This window comes from Physeter macrocephalus, chromosome 4 (genome assembly GCF_002837175.3).
Source record: "Physeter macrocephalus isolate SW-GA chromosome 4, ASM283717v5, whole genome shotgun sequence".
In the NCBI taxonomy this organism is placed as follows: Eukaryota; Metazoa; Chordata; class Mammalia; order Artiodactyla; family Physeteridae; genus Physeter; species Physeter macrocephalus.
In genome coordinates this window covers 132,262,553-132,275,589 of record NC_041217.1, presented here as the reverse complement: position 1 = coordinate 132,275,589, position 13,037 = coordinate 132,262,553, and the positions used below count along the sequence as shown (strand labels likewise).

At 39.5% G+C, this 13,037-nt stretch overlaps 1 protein-coding gene across 12 annotated transcripts in view; it reads left to right on the top strand.

Moving 5' to 3' along the window:
- Positions 1 to 13,037, top strand: part of NFIA (nuclear factor I A) — a 381,629-nt gene that overhangs the window by 314,113 nt on the left and 54,479 nt on the right. For 10 of the 12 annotated variants that reach the window (XR_008617261.1, XR_008617263.1, XR_008617262.1 and 7 more), the window contains 2 exons: positions 6,483 to 6,661; positions 8,928 to 9,093. Coding sequence is in view for 9 of the 12 variants with exons in the window: in XM_055084573.1 (XP_054940548.1) it covers positions 6,483 to 6,661; positions 8,928 to 9,093 (345 nt within the window). In the remaining 3 variants the exon portion in view is untranslated. The remainder of the gene's footprint in view (positions 1 to 6,482; positions 6,662 to 8,927; positions 9,094 to 13,037) is intronic. The other 2 variants (XM_055084576.1, XM_055084572.1) reach the window with 1 other exon arrangement.

Genomic DNA, 13,037 nt, shown 5'->3' with positions numbered 1-13,037 from the left:
TATAGGTCTAAGTAAAAAATAGTCTAGAGGGAGATAGCCCCATAGTTCTAAGTTTCTAGGTTAAGTCTCAGAGTCTAAGATTTAAGCAAAAGTAGGGATTCAAGGTGTATTTCATCCAAAAAGAGACTTTATAGTCATTGTTTCTATGGAATCTATGACCTTTACATCAAGGTTGCTTCTGTTGCTTTGGTTTTGCATTTTGTTGTTGATGGAACTTTTTTCAAGACCCTCATGTCATATCCATACTGATAGCTCATACTCTTTTATCAATACTTATGCACTCATTTGTCCAAGAGACAGATAGGCAACAGGTGCCTCTTACTCCACTGTTCCCTTCCCCCTGTGTATTCTACGATTTGAACAGGTCCCTAGCACATAGGAGCAAATTCCAATTTAGTCATTTCTCATCCCCATCCCCATCCTTACCTATAATAGTATTACAAGTAAAAGAAGCTGTTTATTGATGATCACTTAACCGTATGGTCAGGAGCTGCTCCATATGCCTTATATACTTTGTCTCATTGAATCCTCAAAACAAATCTATGAGGTATAAGCCCTATTATAGAGATGGCAAACTGAGAGAAGCTTAGAAACTTGAATCACAGCTGGCAAATGATAGAGCTAAAATTTAAATCCATGTCTATCTGACTCCAAAGTCCATGGTCCTTATATTATATCACTCTACTTTTCTTCTCTTCTCTTTCCTTTCTTTTCTTTTTATTAAAGTATAGTTGATTTACAGTGTCCTGTTAGTTTCAGGTATACAGCACAGTGGTTCAGTTATACATATATATACACATATGTATAAAAATTTATATATATAAATATATTTTTTTCAGATTCTTTTCCCTTATAGGTTATTAGGTTATTTGAGCAAGAAAGCTCTTTCAATAGCTAAAATTGATCTAAATTAAAATTTTAAAAGCCCTTGGTTTGCCCCTCACCCCTCTCTCTGTTTTTTTTTTTTTTTTTTTGGTTAAAAACAGACCAAAAGATATTGGTATTTGATCTCTACCCTGAACCTCTACCTTAACTCAAATGGAATAGAATATATCAGTTATCTTGGAAATCTACTGTGACAGCAAGTTACTTTGGTAGCAATAATATAAAAATACTGGTGTTTTGCAAGTCATCATGTAATGTCATATATTTCTCTTATTTGACATACCCAGGTTCTTTTGCATGCCTCTCAGTGATGTTAAAGATGCGTACTATATGTTTTGAAAACCTTGGCTTGAGTCACAGGTTTGTTATTTAGAAAAGGTTCCACCTCCCAAAGGCTTGAAAACCATTGCCAATTCCTCATTCCTTGTGTCTCTGTTAAAATAAATCCCGTAACTCCAAACTTCTAGGCTTTCAAAAATGGCACGTCTGACTCATGCATGATTTATAAATTATAGCCATGGACCATTAAGATAGATTTCTCAGCTTTAGGTAGGCTATCATGGTGTTATATATTGTGGTTTTGAATTTCTGAAGAAGCAAACTACATAGTAGCCGACAACCCAAACAACTCAGGTTCCGTTTGCCCCTATAGAAGGCTTTTTTTTTTTAAGCACAATTTTTGTCTTCCACTTTCTGCTCCTTTTAGAGCTCTGCCTTATTAAAATCTTTACTTTTAAATACGAGTAGTCAGGAGTTCTTAATGCCACCTTGTTCTTTATGGAAATGGTTATTTTTGTCTAAACATCGTACTGCTGAAGACAGATGAGTAGCTTTTTCTTCTAATGGTGCTAACAGAGCGAAACAAACATTTTGGAATCTCACCTGTTGCCACTGACAGTGTCAATTAACAGTAAGACTGAAGTTTCGCAAGTGCCAGGGCCTGGGAGTGGTCATTCATTCTGTGAGGGAAGAAGGCTGTGCGTAACGCTGTCTTAAGAGCACGCTGCACCTGAAGGAGGATTAGATTTTATTGTTTGCACTGCTCTCTTGACAGCTTATCTTTGGAGACTCCTATAAAAGAGAGACTAGGATCTAAGGGCTGGTGCCGGAAAGCAAAAACTAACATGAAAAGAATCCAAGTCTCTGTCCAGTCCATGAGAGTCTGCAGTGGTTCATGGACAAGAAATAAAGGAATTAAGGCAATGTCAGGGCTAAATAGAAGAGCATATTTCAACTGTGAAATCTTGGTTTGAGAAAAAATGCAGGAGGGTTATTAGAATTCTTGGAGGTTGAGTTTGGGCAAAACTGCTGGAAATGGTAAAGAGAGGTGACTTTCTTCTATCTCTTTTTCTTTCCTAAGACTTAGAATGAAATATAAGATTCCAAACCTATCTGGCCATGCCTCCCTGGTTATCATCTTCTTTGAACTAGAAATGTGTCCATAAAGCCTCCTCCCTGTAGTGGACTCTCAGACCAAGAATCAATTGTTGGACCACATAAGTCTCTCAACATACACAATAATACAGTAATGACCTTGACCTTCTCCTTCCCCAGTCTTAATCAATTCTGCCTTAAAGAAGGAAGAATTTTTTTAAGTTAAAAATATATATACTCAATCACATTGAATTTTAAACTTTTTCAAGCTAAAACCAGGAGAGTCCTTTAAATAATCGGGGCCACTGTGTGGGGTGGTGGGTGGGTGGGTGGTGTGCAAACAGGTAAACCAACCTGACTGACCTGCTTTCTTGTTTTTAAGTATCCAGTAATATGATCATTTTACAATAAATAACTGAGCCTACAGCTTTGGGAAATTCTGGGTCTCTGCGGCCATGGCTCACGGGCCCAGCCGCTCCGCGGCATGTGGGATCTTCCTGGACCGGGGCACGAATCCGTGTCCCCTGCATGGGCAGGCGGACTCTCAACCACTGCGCCACCAGGGAAGCCCTCTGCTTCTTTAATTGTGGCTACTTTGTTCAGAATGTGTAGGCAGTGCCATTCCAGCCAAAGAAACCTGATCAAATTTCCTTCCTTCCCATCCTACTGGTATTCTTTGTGAAAAGCCCAAGTGGTTGTTTGAAACTAGTTTGGCCTCTGGTTAAAGTTTAAACTAGTAGTGAGATCCATCCAGAATGGAGTGTTTCTGACACTTTCTGCTGCTCCTGGCCTAAGAGTATTAGACCCCAGAAGCAGCCAGTTTTGTAGTGCCTTTTAATACACAAAATTGTATTAACATCAGCCTGGATACAGATGGATGCATTGCAATAAACTGTAACCACTTGAGAAAAGCCTTTATTGACTCTCAAGTAAATAATGCACATTTTAAAGGATCTAAATATGCGTTTACATAATGTGCTATAATTTTTTATTGTGTCAGCTACTCACACACACACATCCATAAGAGATGTTTTTCTCCGTCAAAAATTAGGACTCATACCATTTTTTGTGCGTTGCATTAGCACCATGCCAGATTCACAATGGTATTTTCTCTTCTTTAGGGCCTGAGCTGACCATCTCAAAATATAGTTAATGAATTTTGCTGATTGAATGATTTGTTGACTGATTTTACCCCAGTGACACTTTCTAAAATAATTTGCAACTACTTGGACAAAAACTTAGGCACACTAAAAACATCTAATCCAAGGTAAAAGGGAGAAAACAAGAAATAGGGAAGGAGGAAAACCAAATTTAGACATGGCTGAAATCTTAAGTCTGAGCTTTAGAGCAATGAAAGAACCCAATGCAGTCTCATTGTTCAGGAAAAGAGTGCTGCTAGCAGGTTATCCAGAGAAATGGTGGGTATTTAATAATATTTAATAGTACTTTGTGAGGTCTGTAACGCAACTGTTTTCTGTTTGAAGAAATTAAAGCTCAGGATCTTGAATGATTTATATCCAGTTCCACAGTAGACTCATGGCTGAACCAGAATGTCCAAGGCATGAGAAAGTAGGGGTTGTGAAGGATGACCCTTCACAGTGCAAACTCAGCAGTTGTCTAATGTGAATCTACAGGCTAAATGATTTCCTGGTATTAATTAAGAATTAATTGATCCTTATAAATCAACCATTGTGGAATTAACTCCATATAGTACCATGTGTTCTTAGGTCTATGTTAAAATAAACTCTATGACACAAGAAAAAGGTGAATAAATTGTTTTTAGTAAAATGTAATAAAGAAACTAAGGTCTACATTTAAGTTGTTAATGATTTTCTTTTACATATTTAACAACAGCAGCAACAACAAGAGGGCAAGGATGCTTATTAACAATTAAGGGAGGGATTCCATGGTCCTGTTGAATTATTTCCTCTATCAGGTTTCTGTAACTTTTATCTGTCTAGTCTTTGCTCAAGTGAATTTTTTCCCTTGGGCAGCATTCTCTGCTGGCCACCACAATTTCATAATCTCACAATCATTCATCACTTTCCATTGAGCACCTGAAGCATTGCCACTTTATCATTAAGGTCTGCTTCCTGGGGGCTCTTGACAATGGAGTTGCCACCTTTGTGTTTGACATGCTGTAAAAGTTGAGTGTATCATTTTGTTGTGCTCAGTACATTCCCAGCCTCATTTGGGAAATGCCACATTCCATCTCTAACTAGAAACTGTTCGGTCAAATGCAGGGCACTGGATCAAAGTTTCTTGCTACCAGCAAAGACGACCGTACCATATTAGATGAAAAAATTCCTTGGGTTCTTTAAAGCACAATTTGCAAAATAAAAGATGACCAGAGCCATTTAACTTTTTAGCTGCAGAGTTTAACTCAGACAGTAATGGATTCCAAGATTTACCATTCAGTGTATAAAGCCCTAAGTTTTACCAGTTTTTCTACAAGCTCCCTGGCTGTTTGCCAGGTTAAAAAAATTTTTTAAGTTTATATTTATTTGTATGGTTACTTCATTAATTTCTGTACCACTCATATATTCAGTCATTCATTGTACCATCAACAAATATTTACTGAGTGCCAGACACTGTTCGGGGGATATGACAGTGAATCATTAAATGGATGGAAAAGCTATTTACTAATATGGAGAAGAGGGAAGAGCCAGTATGAGGGGTGGAAGGTGACAAGAATTCTAGTTCGAATGGGTTGTGTTCAAGATGCCCTCAATTATATGATTGAACACAAAACTTTGTATTGTCTCAGTGTTGTATCCCAAGACTATAGTAGGAACCTTGGAATATTTTTGGATAGATTAAAGGTTGCATGAATGAAAGGATCCCATCAGGTCATCTGCAACATACGGACCGACTCTTGTTTCCACTCCAAACCCCTATTTCTACTCTTTAAAAACTACAAATGCCATTCTGAACCTCAGAGTCCTAGCCACTCCAATTATTAGTCAGAAAATGCCCCAGTCCTACAGATACAGTAGGGAACAAAAAACCCGTGTCCAGTGATCAGCAGAGATGCATCCTTTTTTGACAGATGGGATGGTGGTAGAAAGTGTGGCCAGTCTCGCTTAGTTGCTCTTCAGTTTTATGAGTCACCCTCAATATTAGGAAAGTCTTACTTTCCAAATATTTGGGTATTCCTTTGTTTTCTCTTTGCAGGGCCTCCTTGAGTTTAAAGATTTAAACTGCAAAAAGTAAAGGAAAAATAAATACTCTCATCTGCTTTTACTTGGCAGTTGTTTTTCTGGCCCTCATTGGGGAGTGAGAGCAGCCATCTCGGGGTTACTTGGTTTGAGTGTCTTCAGCCCTTCCCATGTGCTGTTCTTACCCTTCAGCAGGCTTCATGAATCACCCTTCCACTTCAAGGGCAGAAGTCTTCCCAGGAAGAATTATTAAGCAACTCACATACGTTTTTTAAATCTAATGTAATCTTCTTCCTGTATCAGTGAAACTCAGCAGGGTTCAAATATAAGGGAGTGATGGTTGTCTGAGCCTTTCATCAGTTTGTATGAGCAGAGGGCCAACAATTTAGCAGGGGTCACTGCCTACCTACTCAGCCTGTGGGTTCCCCTGCTATAACTCACATCTATGTGTTTCTGAGCTTGGCTTTGAAATCGCCAAAAAAAAAAAAAAAAAGGCAACATAAACCTTCTATGTAAAGTGAGGCACCCAAATTGCATGGGTTCATTAAGTGATCATTTACTACAGACTTCAAAAAATTTCATCCTGAATTAGTCCCTAGAAATTTCCTTGAAAGGAGTATAAGAGCTTTAACAATGAATTATTGTCTATGGAAATCTCAGCATGAAAGGGGATCCATATGTGCAAACTAGAATTTGTCATATGTAATGTCAGTTAAATCAGGTCTAATCTACCAAATACATTTTTTATTGCCTGCTTCATTAAAAAAGCTCTTAAGGTAATGAATAATCTTCAGCTTCACCAAGGATTATTAATGCCTTTATAACTCATGTCCACTGAAAATAGAAAGACAGCTTGAAACTCTACCCTAATTTAGCCTCCATGTTTGTCTTAGAGCTTTAAGAAAGAAAATCTATCAGACCTCTCCAGTGTTAAATGCTGTCACACGAGCAGTTACTAGGAGTTGGGTCAGGAGAAGAAATTTTAAAAGGAAGTTGAATCCAGTTTAAAAGCTGTGGCAAAACAAGTCTTTCTCTTATTAACTCTGATGTTTTCTTTTCCTACAGCAAGTCCACATGCAACACCATCAACTCTTCATTTTCCAACATCACCCATCATCCAGCAGCCTGGGCCTTACTTCTCCCACCCAGCCATCCGCTATCACCCTCAGGAGACGCTGAAAGAGTTTGTCCAACTTGTCTGCCCTGATGCTGGTCAGCAGGCTGGACAGGTGGGGTTCCTCAATGTAAGGAAACTTCTTTTTTTTTTTTTCAATTTCTTTAGAAATATTAACCGAATGTAAAAATATCGAGGGAAGACCTTATGACCATGTGACGTTGTGCTCTGATGTCGTGTTGACTGACTGCAGGCAAATGTCATATTTATTCTAGATTGTGGGAAAGTTAACTTACTCTAAGAGGGATTGGCCAGGGTTTAAAAACAGTGTTTGTGTTAACTTCGCAACTGTCAAGTTTATGGATATAAATCATCTCAAGGGTGAACTGTATAACCTTGTAAGGTCTGTGGGCAGATAATTCCACCTCATGCATACTAACCCAAGGGCTCACGCAGTTAACAAAATAGAAAGACCAAATAATTTTAAATAATGATTTTGGGTGGTAGGGAGAGGTAGGGGGAGGAGGGGGCACAGATGTTTCAGATCAACTAAGTTGATATTTTTAAAAAATAGTCCTCCTCTAACACTTTACATCAAGTTGACCAGTACTTGAACTCAAGATTCTAGAAGTAGTTTATTATGGTTTGTTATTTCTGCAAGTAGTTATCTTTCCCACTTATCTTTGTATAAAGCTAAATAGTATTCAGTAGTTTCGAATGGAGGTTTTCATTTTTTCTCAAATAAACAAAATCACAATTTGAAACAATATTCCTAATGTAAAAGTGATTTTTAAAAATCACAAATTTTATTTCAAATATAGAACCAAATGTTTGCAATGGATAGCTATATCCCAAGGCCAATAATAATAACAATGAATTGGAAATAATGACCAGCATAAAGCCAAATGTGATTTTCCTTTTCTCCTAATAACTGTAATGAAGCCACAGATGAGCCATAATTATTATTGCCTAATTTAGAATATTATATCACACCACCCTATCACCGATTTTCTTCCCTCGAAGAAATACCTGATTCTGCATATCTGAGATAGAACAGGCAGCTTTGACTAATGTCTGGTGATGTGTTAGCAGATACATTTCTGTCTAGACAGCAAATCAATATGGACCCTTTTTTTCTTTTTGCTTGTGTATTCATTTGCTTGGCTTATTCTAAAGCATTCACTTATGGACTTTTAGCCCACTCAGAAATGACACACAGGCAAGTTTGTTGGCAAGAAAGCACAACATTCTGACTGTCAGATGAGATTGTCTTTGAGGAACAATACTAAATATATAAGTGAATGTTGATGAGGCAGTGAGACTTCCTCTGCAGAATTACTAAGCTTAAACTTAAAAGCCTGGGACGGCAACTGAATTTTGATTCAGGACTACAGCCTAAATAGGAGCTGTTATTGTTGGTTGAATAGTGTCACTGAAGACCAGAGGCAGAAAGGCCACTTGGGAAACCATGGAAAACTGAAGTGATCACCAGCATCAAGCATCTGACTTTTAAAATGTCTAACTTTTTTTTAAATAAGTCCTGACACCATCCCATATAACTGTCAAATGACCAGTTTTGCATTTTGATCAAAATTTTATAGGGTTTAAGGCAGGTCCTTCATGGGACTGTTTCGAAAAACTCAAAAATAAATGGATTTTATTGCTCTCTTCAGAAGGAAACTTTTCTTTTGTTAAAGAGCTGTTACTTGGTTGTTCTAACATCAGGCAGCCAGATAAATATGACTCTTATGGCATATGCTTATATAATTTAAATCAAAATTAGAAGTGATATTTTTCCTTAGCAGAATTTTGACAGCTGAATTCTAAAGTTTCTGTGCCTGATGTTATACAATATGTGAAAGAAATTTTTTATGTTCACTTAACATATTTATTAAATGTTATATAATATCAACTTTGAAGAGTGAAAATAAAATATTTTTTAAATCTCAAATGCATATTTAGGAAACTTCGTTATATCTGTGTAAATAGACGTGATGGAATAATTCCACGATCTATAAAACACTTCTATATTAAAACAATATTTAATAATCATGAGAATGATGACAAAAGTCACAGTTAATACAGAATCAAAACATCCCAAGCAAAAGTTGACAGGTCATTTTCTAGAATCAGATGCAAAGAAGGTCAAAGTAGTTCAAGAGGTAAGTTTAGGATGCATGGAGCATGTGTGCCTAAGACTGTACTTTTGTGGAATGCCTTAAGAACAACCCACAGCTCTTCACCCATATGCTCTTATGGAAGAATTCAAGTAGGTAGAATACTTAGTAATTTACATGAAAGGTGCCTAAGGAATCTTCTGTTTTCCTAAGCGGCTAATGGTTCTATCTGTGTCTTCTTTCTCCTGTGCGTGTTTTGTTTGGTTCCCACCCTGGCAGCCCAACGGGAGTAGCCAAGGCAAAGTGCACAACCCATTCCTCCCCACCCCTATGTTGCCACCGCCGCCGCCACCACCGATGGCCAGGCCTGTGCCTCTGCCGGTGCCAGACACAAAGCCTCCAACCACGTCAGCGGAAGGAGGTGCAGCGTCCCCCACCTCACCAAGTAAGTATGGCTGAGATGCAGCGCCGGTCGCCGGTCAGGCTCTGCACACGTGAATGCACACCTATGCCTGGCCCCTCACTGCATAGGCTTCAGTGAAAGGCATGATCCCCAGCGATGGCTGTAGCATGAGTTTGCAGAACCAAGACCAGATCAGAGCAAATAGCACTCTAGGGTGCTACCAACCACATCAGGTGTGGAAATGACTGGGTGTTTGGGTGGATGAAATGGTGTAACTACATGCCAAGGACTGAAGTCAAGATATGAAGTATTAAATTTTGCCTATTATTTGAGTGGCTTTGAATGCTATCCTCATGATCATCAAACAGCATCTACTTTTATGGATTCTTACTAGCGAAAAGTTCCTCATGCTTCTGTAGAGCCCTGCCTTCCAGTAACTTACAATCCAAGAGAAATGCATTTGATGAGGTACCAAGGTTAATGCCACTCATCCATCAGATAGAAAAAAAGTTTAGATCAAAGAAACCAATTCAAAGGTGTGTACGTTGAACATTAGCGAAGAATAAGAGCCTGACAAAAGGTCAGAGCCAGTAGCCATGGCAGTTGCATGGCTAGGCTTGGCAGAGGAAGGAGATGGAAGATGAAACTGGAAGGAAAGAGAAAAGAAATCTTGGCTTGTCTCTGAACAGTATGGGAACATGTGATCAGACAATATAGGATTTCAAAACCTTTTGGAATAATGGGAATCATTACTTGATGAATTAGAGGGAGAACAGCTCTCCTGATATTTTAAAGATGACAGGGAATAGAAGTAGCTTAAACACATAAATTTGGCTTCTCTTAGTACCTGAAACAATGACCAAAAGAGTGACACCTGGAGGCAGAGTTCCCAGGTGATGGATGGACTATCTGACCTTGTTGGGGGTGTGATGACACCTTCTCTAAAGCTTTACAGAGAGATCAAAGCACAGGAAAGAATGGGAACTGTGACAGTGCCCCTAAGGAGAGGAGGTCTTCAAGGAGGTGAGGCTGAATGCAAGGAATCTACTGAGGAAAAGATGAGCATAGACCACGAAAGAAGTGTTAAGATCAAGAACTTGAGCAGCAGTTATAGAAGTTGAATGGAGGAGAGCACAAGAAGAAACGTCTTATAGACATAAGCTTTGGCATTGGACAACCACTTGGTTGTCCAATATAGTGAGGGATGATTCAGACTTCTCAGTACTGGGGACATGACGGTATTGAGTACAGGAGGGAAGGAGCCAAAGAGAAAAAATGAGCCTCTGTTGACACTGTGTTCATTGGATTTAATTTTGGTGACACTGAATCCAAAATGTCTAGAGTCCCTCATGGGCATGGATGAGCTTTGGGCTATCTAGTACGTATTCACTTCTTTGATAATACATGTAGCAGTGAGTGGCCCTGTGCGTGGATTCTGGTTTTATAGCAAAAAGATTGAGAGTCCAGGGACAATATTGGGGAGGCTTACCTCTCTTGGTAAGAGGTGGTTCAACACTTTTCAACAAAGGAGAAAACTCTTGAGTGTCCAGTGACATAGGAAGCAAACTAGGCTTGCTCTAAGCAACTTGGAAGCTCAGCTTAGAAAAGAAGCTTCTGAGAAGCAGAAGCTCATAGGCCTGTCCTGCTTATTGTGTATTCATGTAACATCTTCACAGGAGTCAGAGAAATAATCATCTCCAAACTCTATTTAGATCTAGTCACTGGGGATGTTGACTTACACATTGGCAGCCATGTGCTTAAACCGCGCTCTGTACATGCCTCTGGATACCGCTTTTCTGTTCATCTTCTCTCTGTATGTTCAGGACATTGGCAGAGCCCTCAAAAAGCTTTGTTTAATGTTCTTTTTATTCTGTGTAGACATATCCTCACCTCCACCATCAATGTCTCATGCATCTGTAGTGCATTTTCCAGTAATGGGGATGGGGCTTTTTTGAGGCACTGTGGACGAGTGGAAATACCCTGGGCAGCTAGCTATTGAAGTCTAAAAGATAGGGGCTCAAACCCTCACCTTTCACATTGCTAGCTCTGTTTCTCTTCCAATCCCAGTTTCCTCATCTATAGAATGTGGGTGATAATACCTAGCTGGCAGGGTTATGTGAAATCAGCCACGATAAGCACTACCACCAAATAAATTGGAGCATTTTATTATCTGCCAAAACTCTTACCTAGTGGAAGCCTCCAGGCTTGGCTAATGAAAAAATATGCCTGTAGGACATGTAGAAGCTACTCAGTGCCTCAGTCAGGTTGATACCTTTGGGTCCATTCCCTGGACTCCACTCCATGGATTGGATCTAATGCCTTGTATAAAAAGATACCCATGGTCCTCTTGTGCCCAGCCTCAAGCATTCTTTCAACATGATGGGAAGAAGTGTGGAGGGGGTCTGGGCAGATCCGGTTCATATGGTTGCATGTTCATTAGCACAGTGTTTAGAGATTTTTGGAAAGAGAATATCAGGAATGGCGACCCAAAGTTTGATATTTACATAATAATTTGAAACTTACTTTTTGAATCCTAGGATTCTAGGAATGTAGACAAAACAAAGTGTTCTACTGATGGCATAGAAAGGTTTTTATCATCATAAATCTTAGCCTTTTTTGGTCTTTTCTGGGGTTTGCTGAATTCACAGTCATTTGTTGTTTCACAGCAATGATCACCTGACCATCTTCTACTTTATTATTAAGACAGTGATATTCTGGGAAACCTGTAATTTATAGCATAAGAAAAGCCTCTCAAGTTAAAAATCTCAAAGCCCACCGGTCCACATTGGGAAGAGATTTAAGAACCCCTGCAAAACAAATCCTCTTCCATGCCCCAATTTCTGAACTAATTGATAAATAAAATACAAGAAAAAAAATCAGATGGAAGACTAGACTATAACCTCTACTATTAGAAAATGTATTTTTTAGCTACAGGCGAATGTGCTTCCTAATGCTGAAACACAAACAAACCCACCCAGTCGCTGGCAGTGCAGGACCACCGCAGGCCTTCCCATGGAAGGGGGCTGCCCTCCTGTGTAGAGCTGATGGAGGTCCAGGTGGCTGTGTGCTTCCTGCCAGTACCTGTCTCCCTAAGCGAAAGGGGAGAGGAAGGGGTGGGACAACTCACGTCCAGTGTCTACTTCCAGTTGCTACAATAAGTGAGGGAGTGGAGAGGCCCAACAGTGTATGGGAGGGAGAAGGTACCAAGAGTGATGTAGCCCCTCTTCCTTAACATTCATCTTTGATAACTACCTTCTTTCATTCATTTATTCATCCTTCATATATTGAGTATCTGTCATGTGCCAAGGACTGTGTTAGCCCCTGGGGATACAAAGATGATTCATCCATGCTCTAAAGAAATGTGGGATTTATTGCAGGAGACAGCTGGGAAACGGGTGGCTCACACTGGCAATACTGGGACAGAGGTGCACATAGGTGCCACGAGAGGTTTGGGAGGGATTTGGGTCCAGATGCGGAGCCTCAGGTAAGATTTTTTTGGAGTGAGTGACTTCTAAGCTGTTTAGTAGGAATATCATTCTGGTGTTTTAAGTCTGAGAGAGAAGGTAGAACTTCTCTTCAGAAACCCGCTTGTGGGTGGAAGGAGGGGGTGTCTAAAATTGGATTACCACTGGATAAAAATTTAGAGCAAAAGTATCATTTCATAAATTCTGTGCTTTCTTAGAAATTAAAACCGCAGGATGTTTGGATCCTGTTTATCTTTGTCAGTTTATTAGAGCTCAACTTTAGCAAGCAGAAACATCACAACAGAGTATTAAGTACAGATGTTCAGTATCCCAACAGTATGTCTGAAACTGAGGCTTTTTCAAAAACACTAACTGTGTAACCTAGGACAGCCTTTCCTATTGAGGGGTTTAGGATGACTTGCAATAAAAAAAAGATTTAAAAAATAAAAGTAGGAAATCAGGGGCTTCCCTGGTGGCGCAGTGGTTGAGAGTCCGCCTGCCGATGCAGGGGACGCAGGTTCG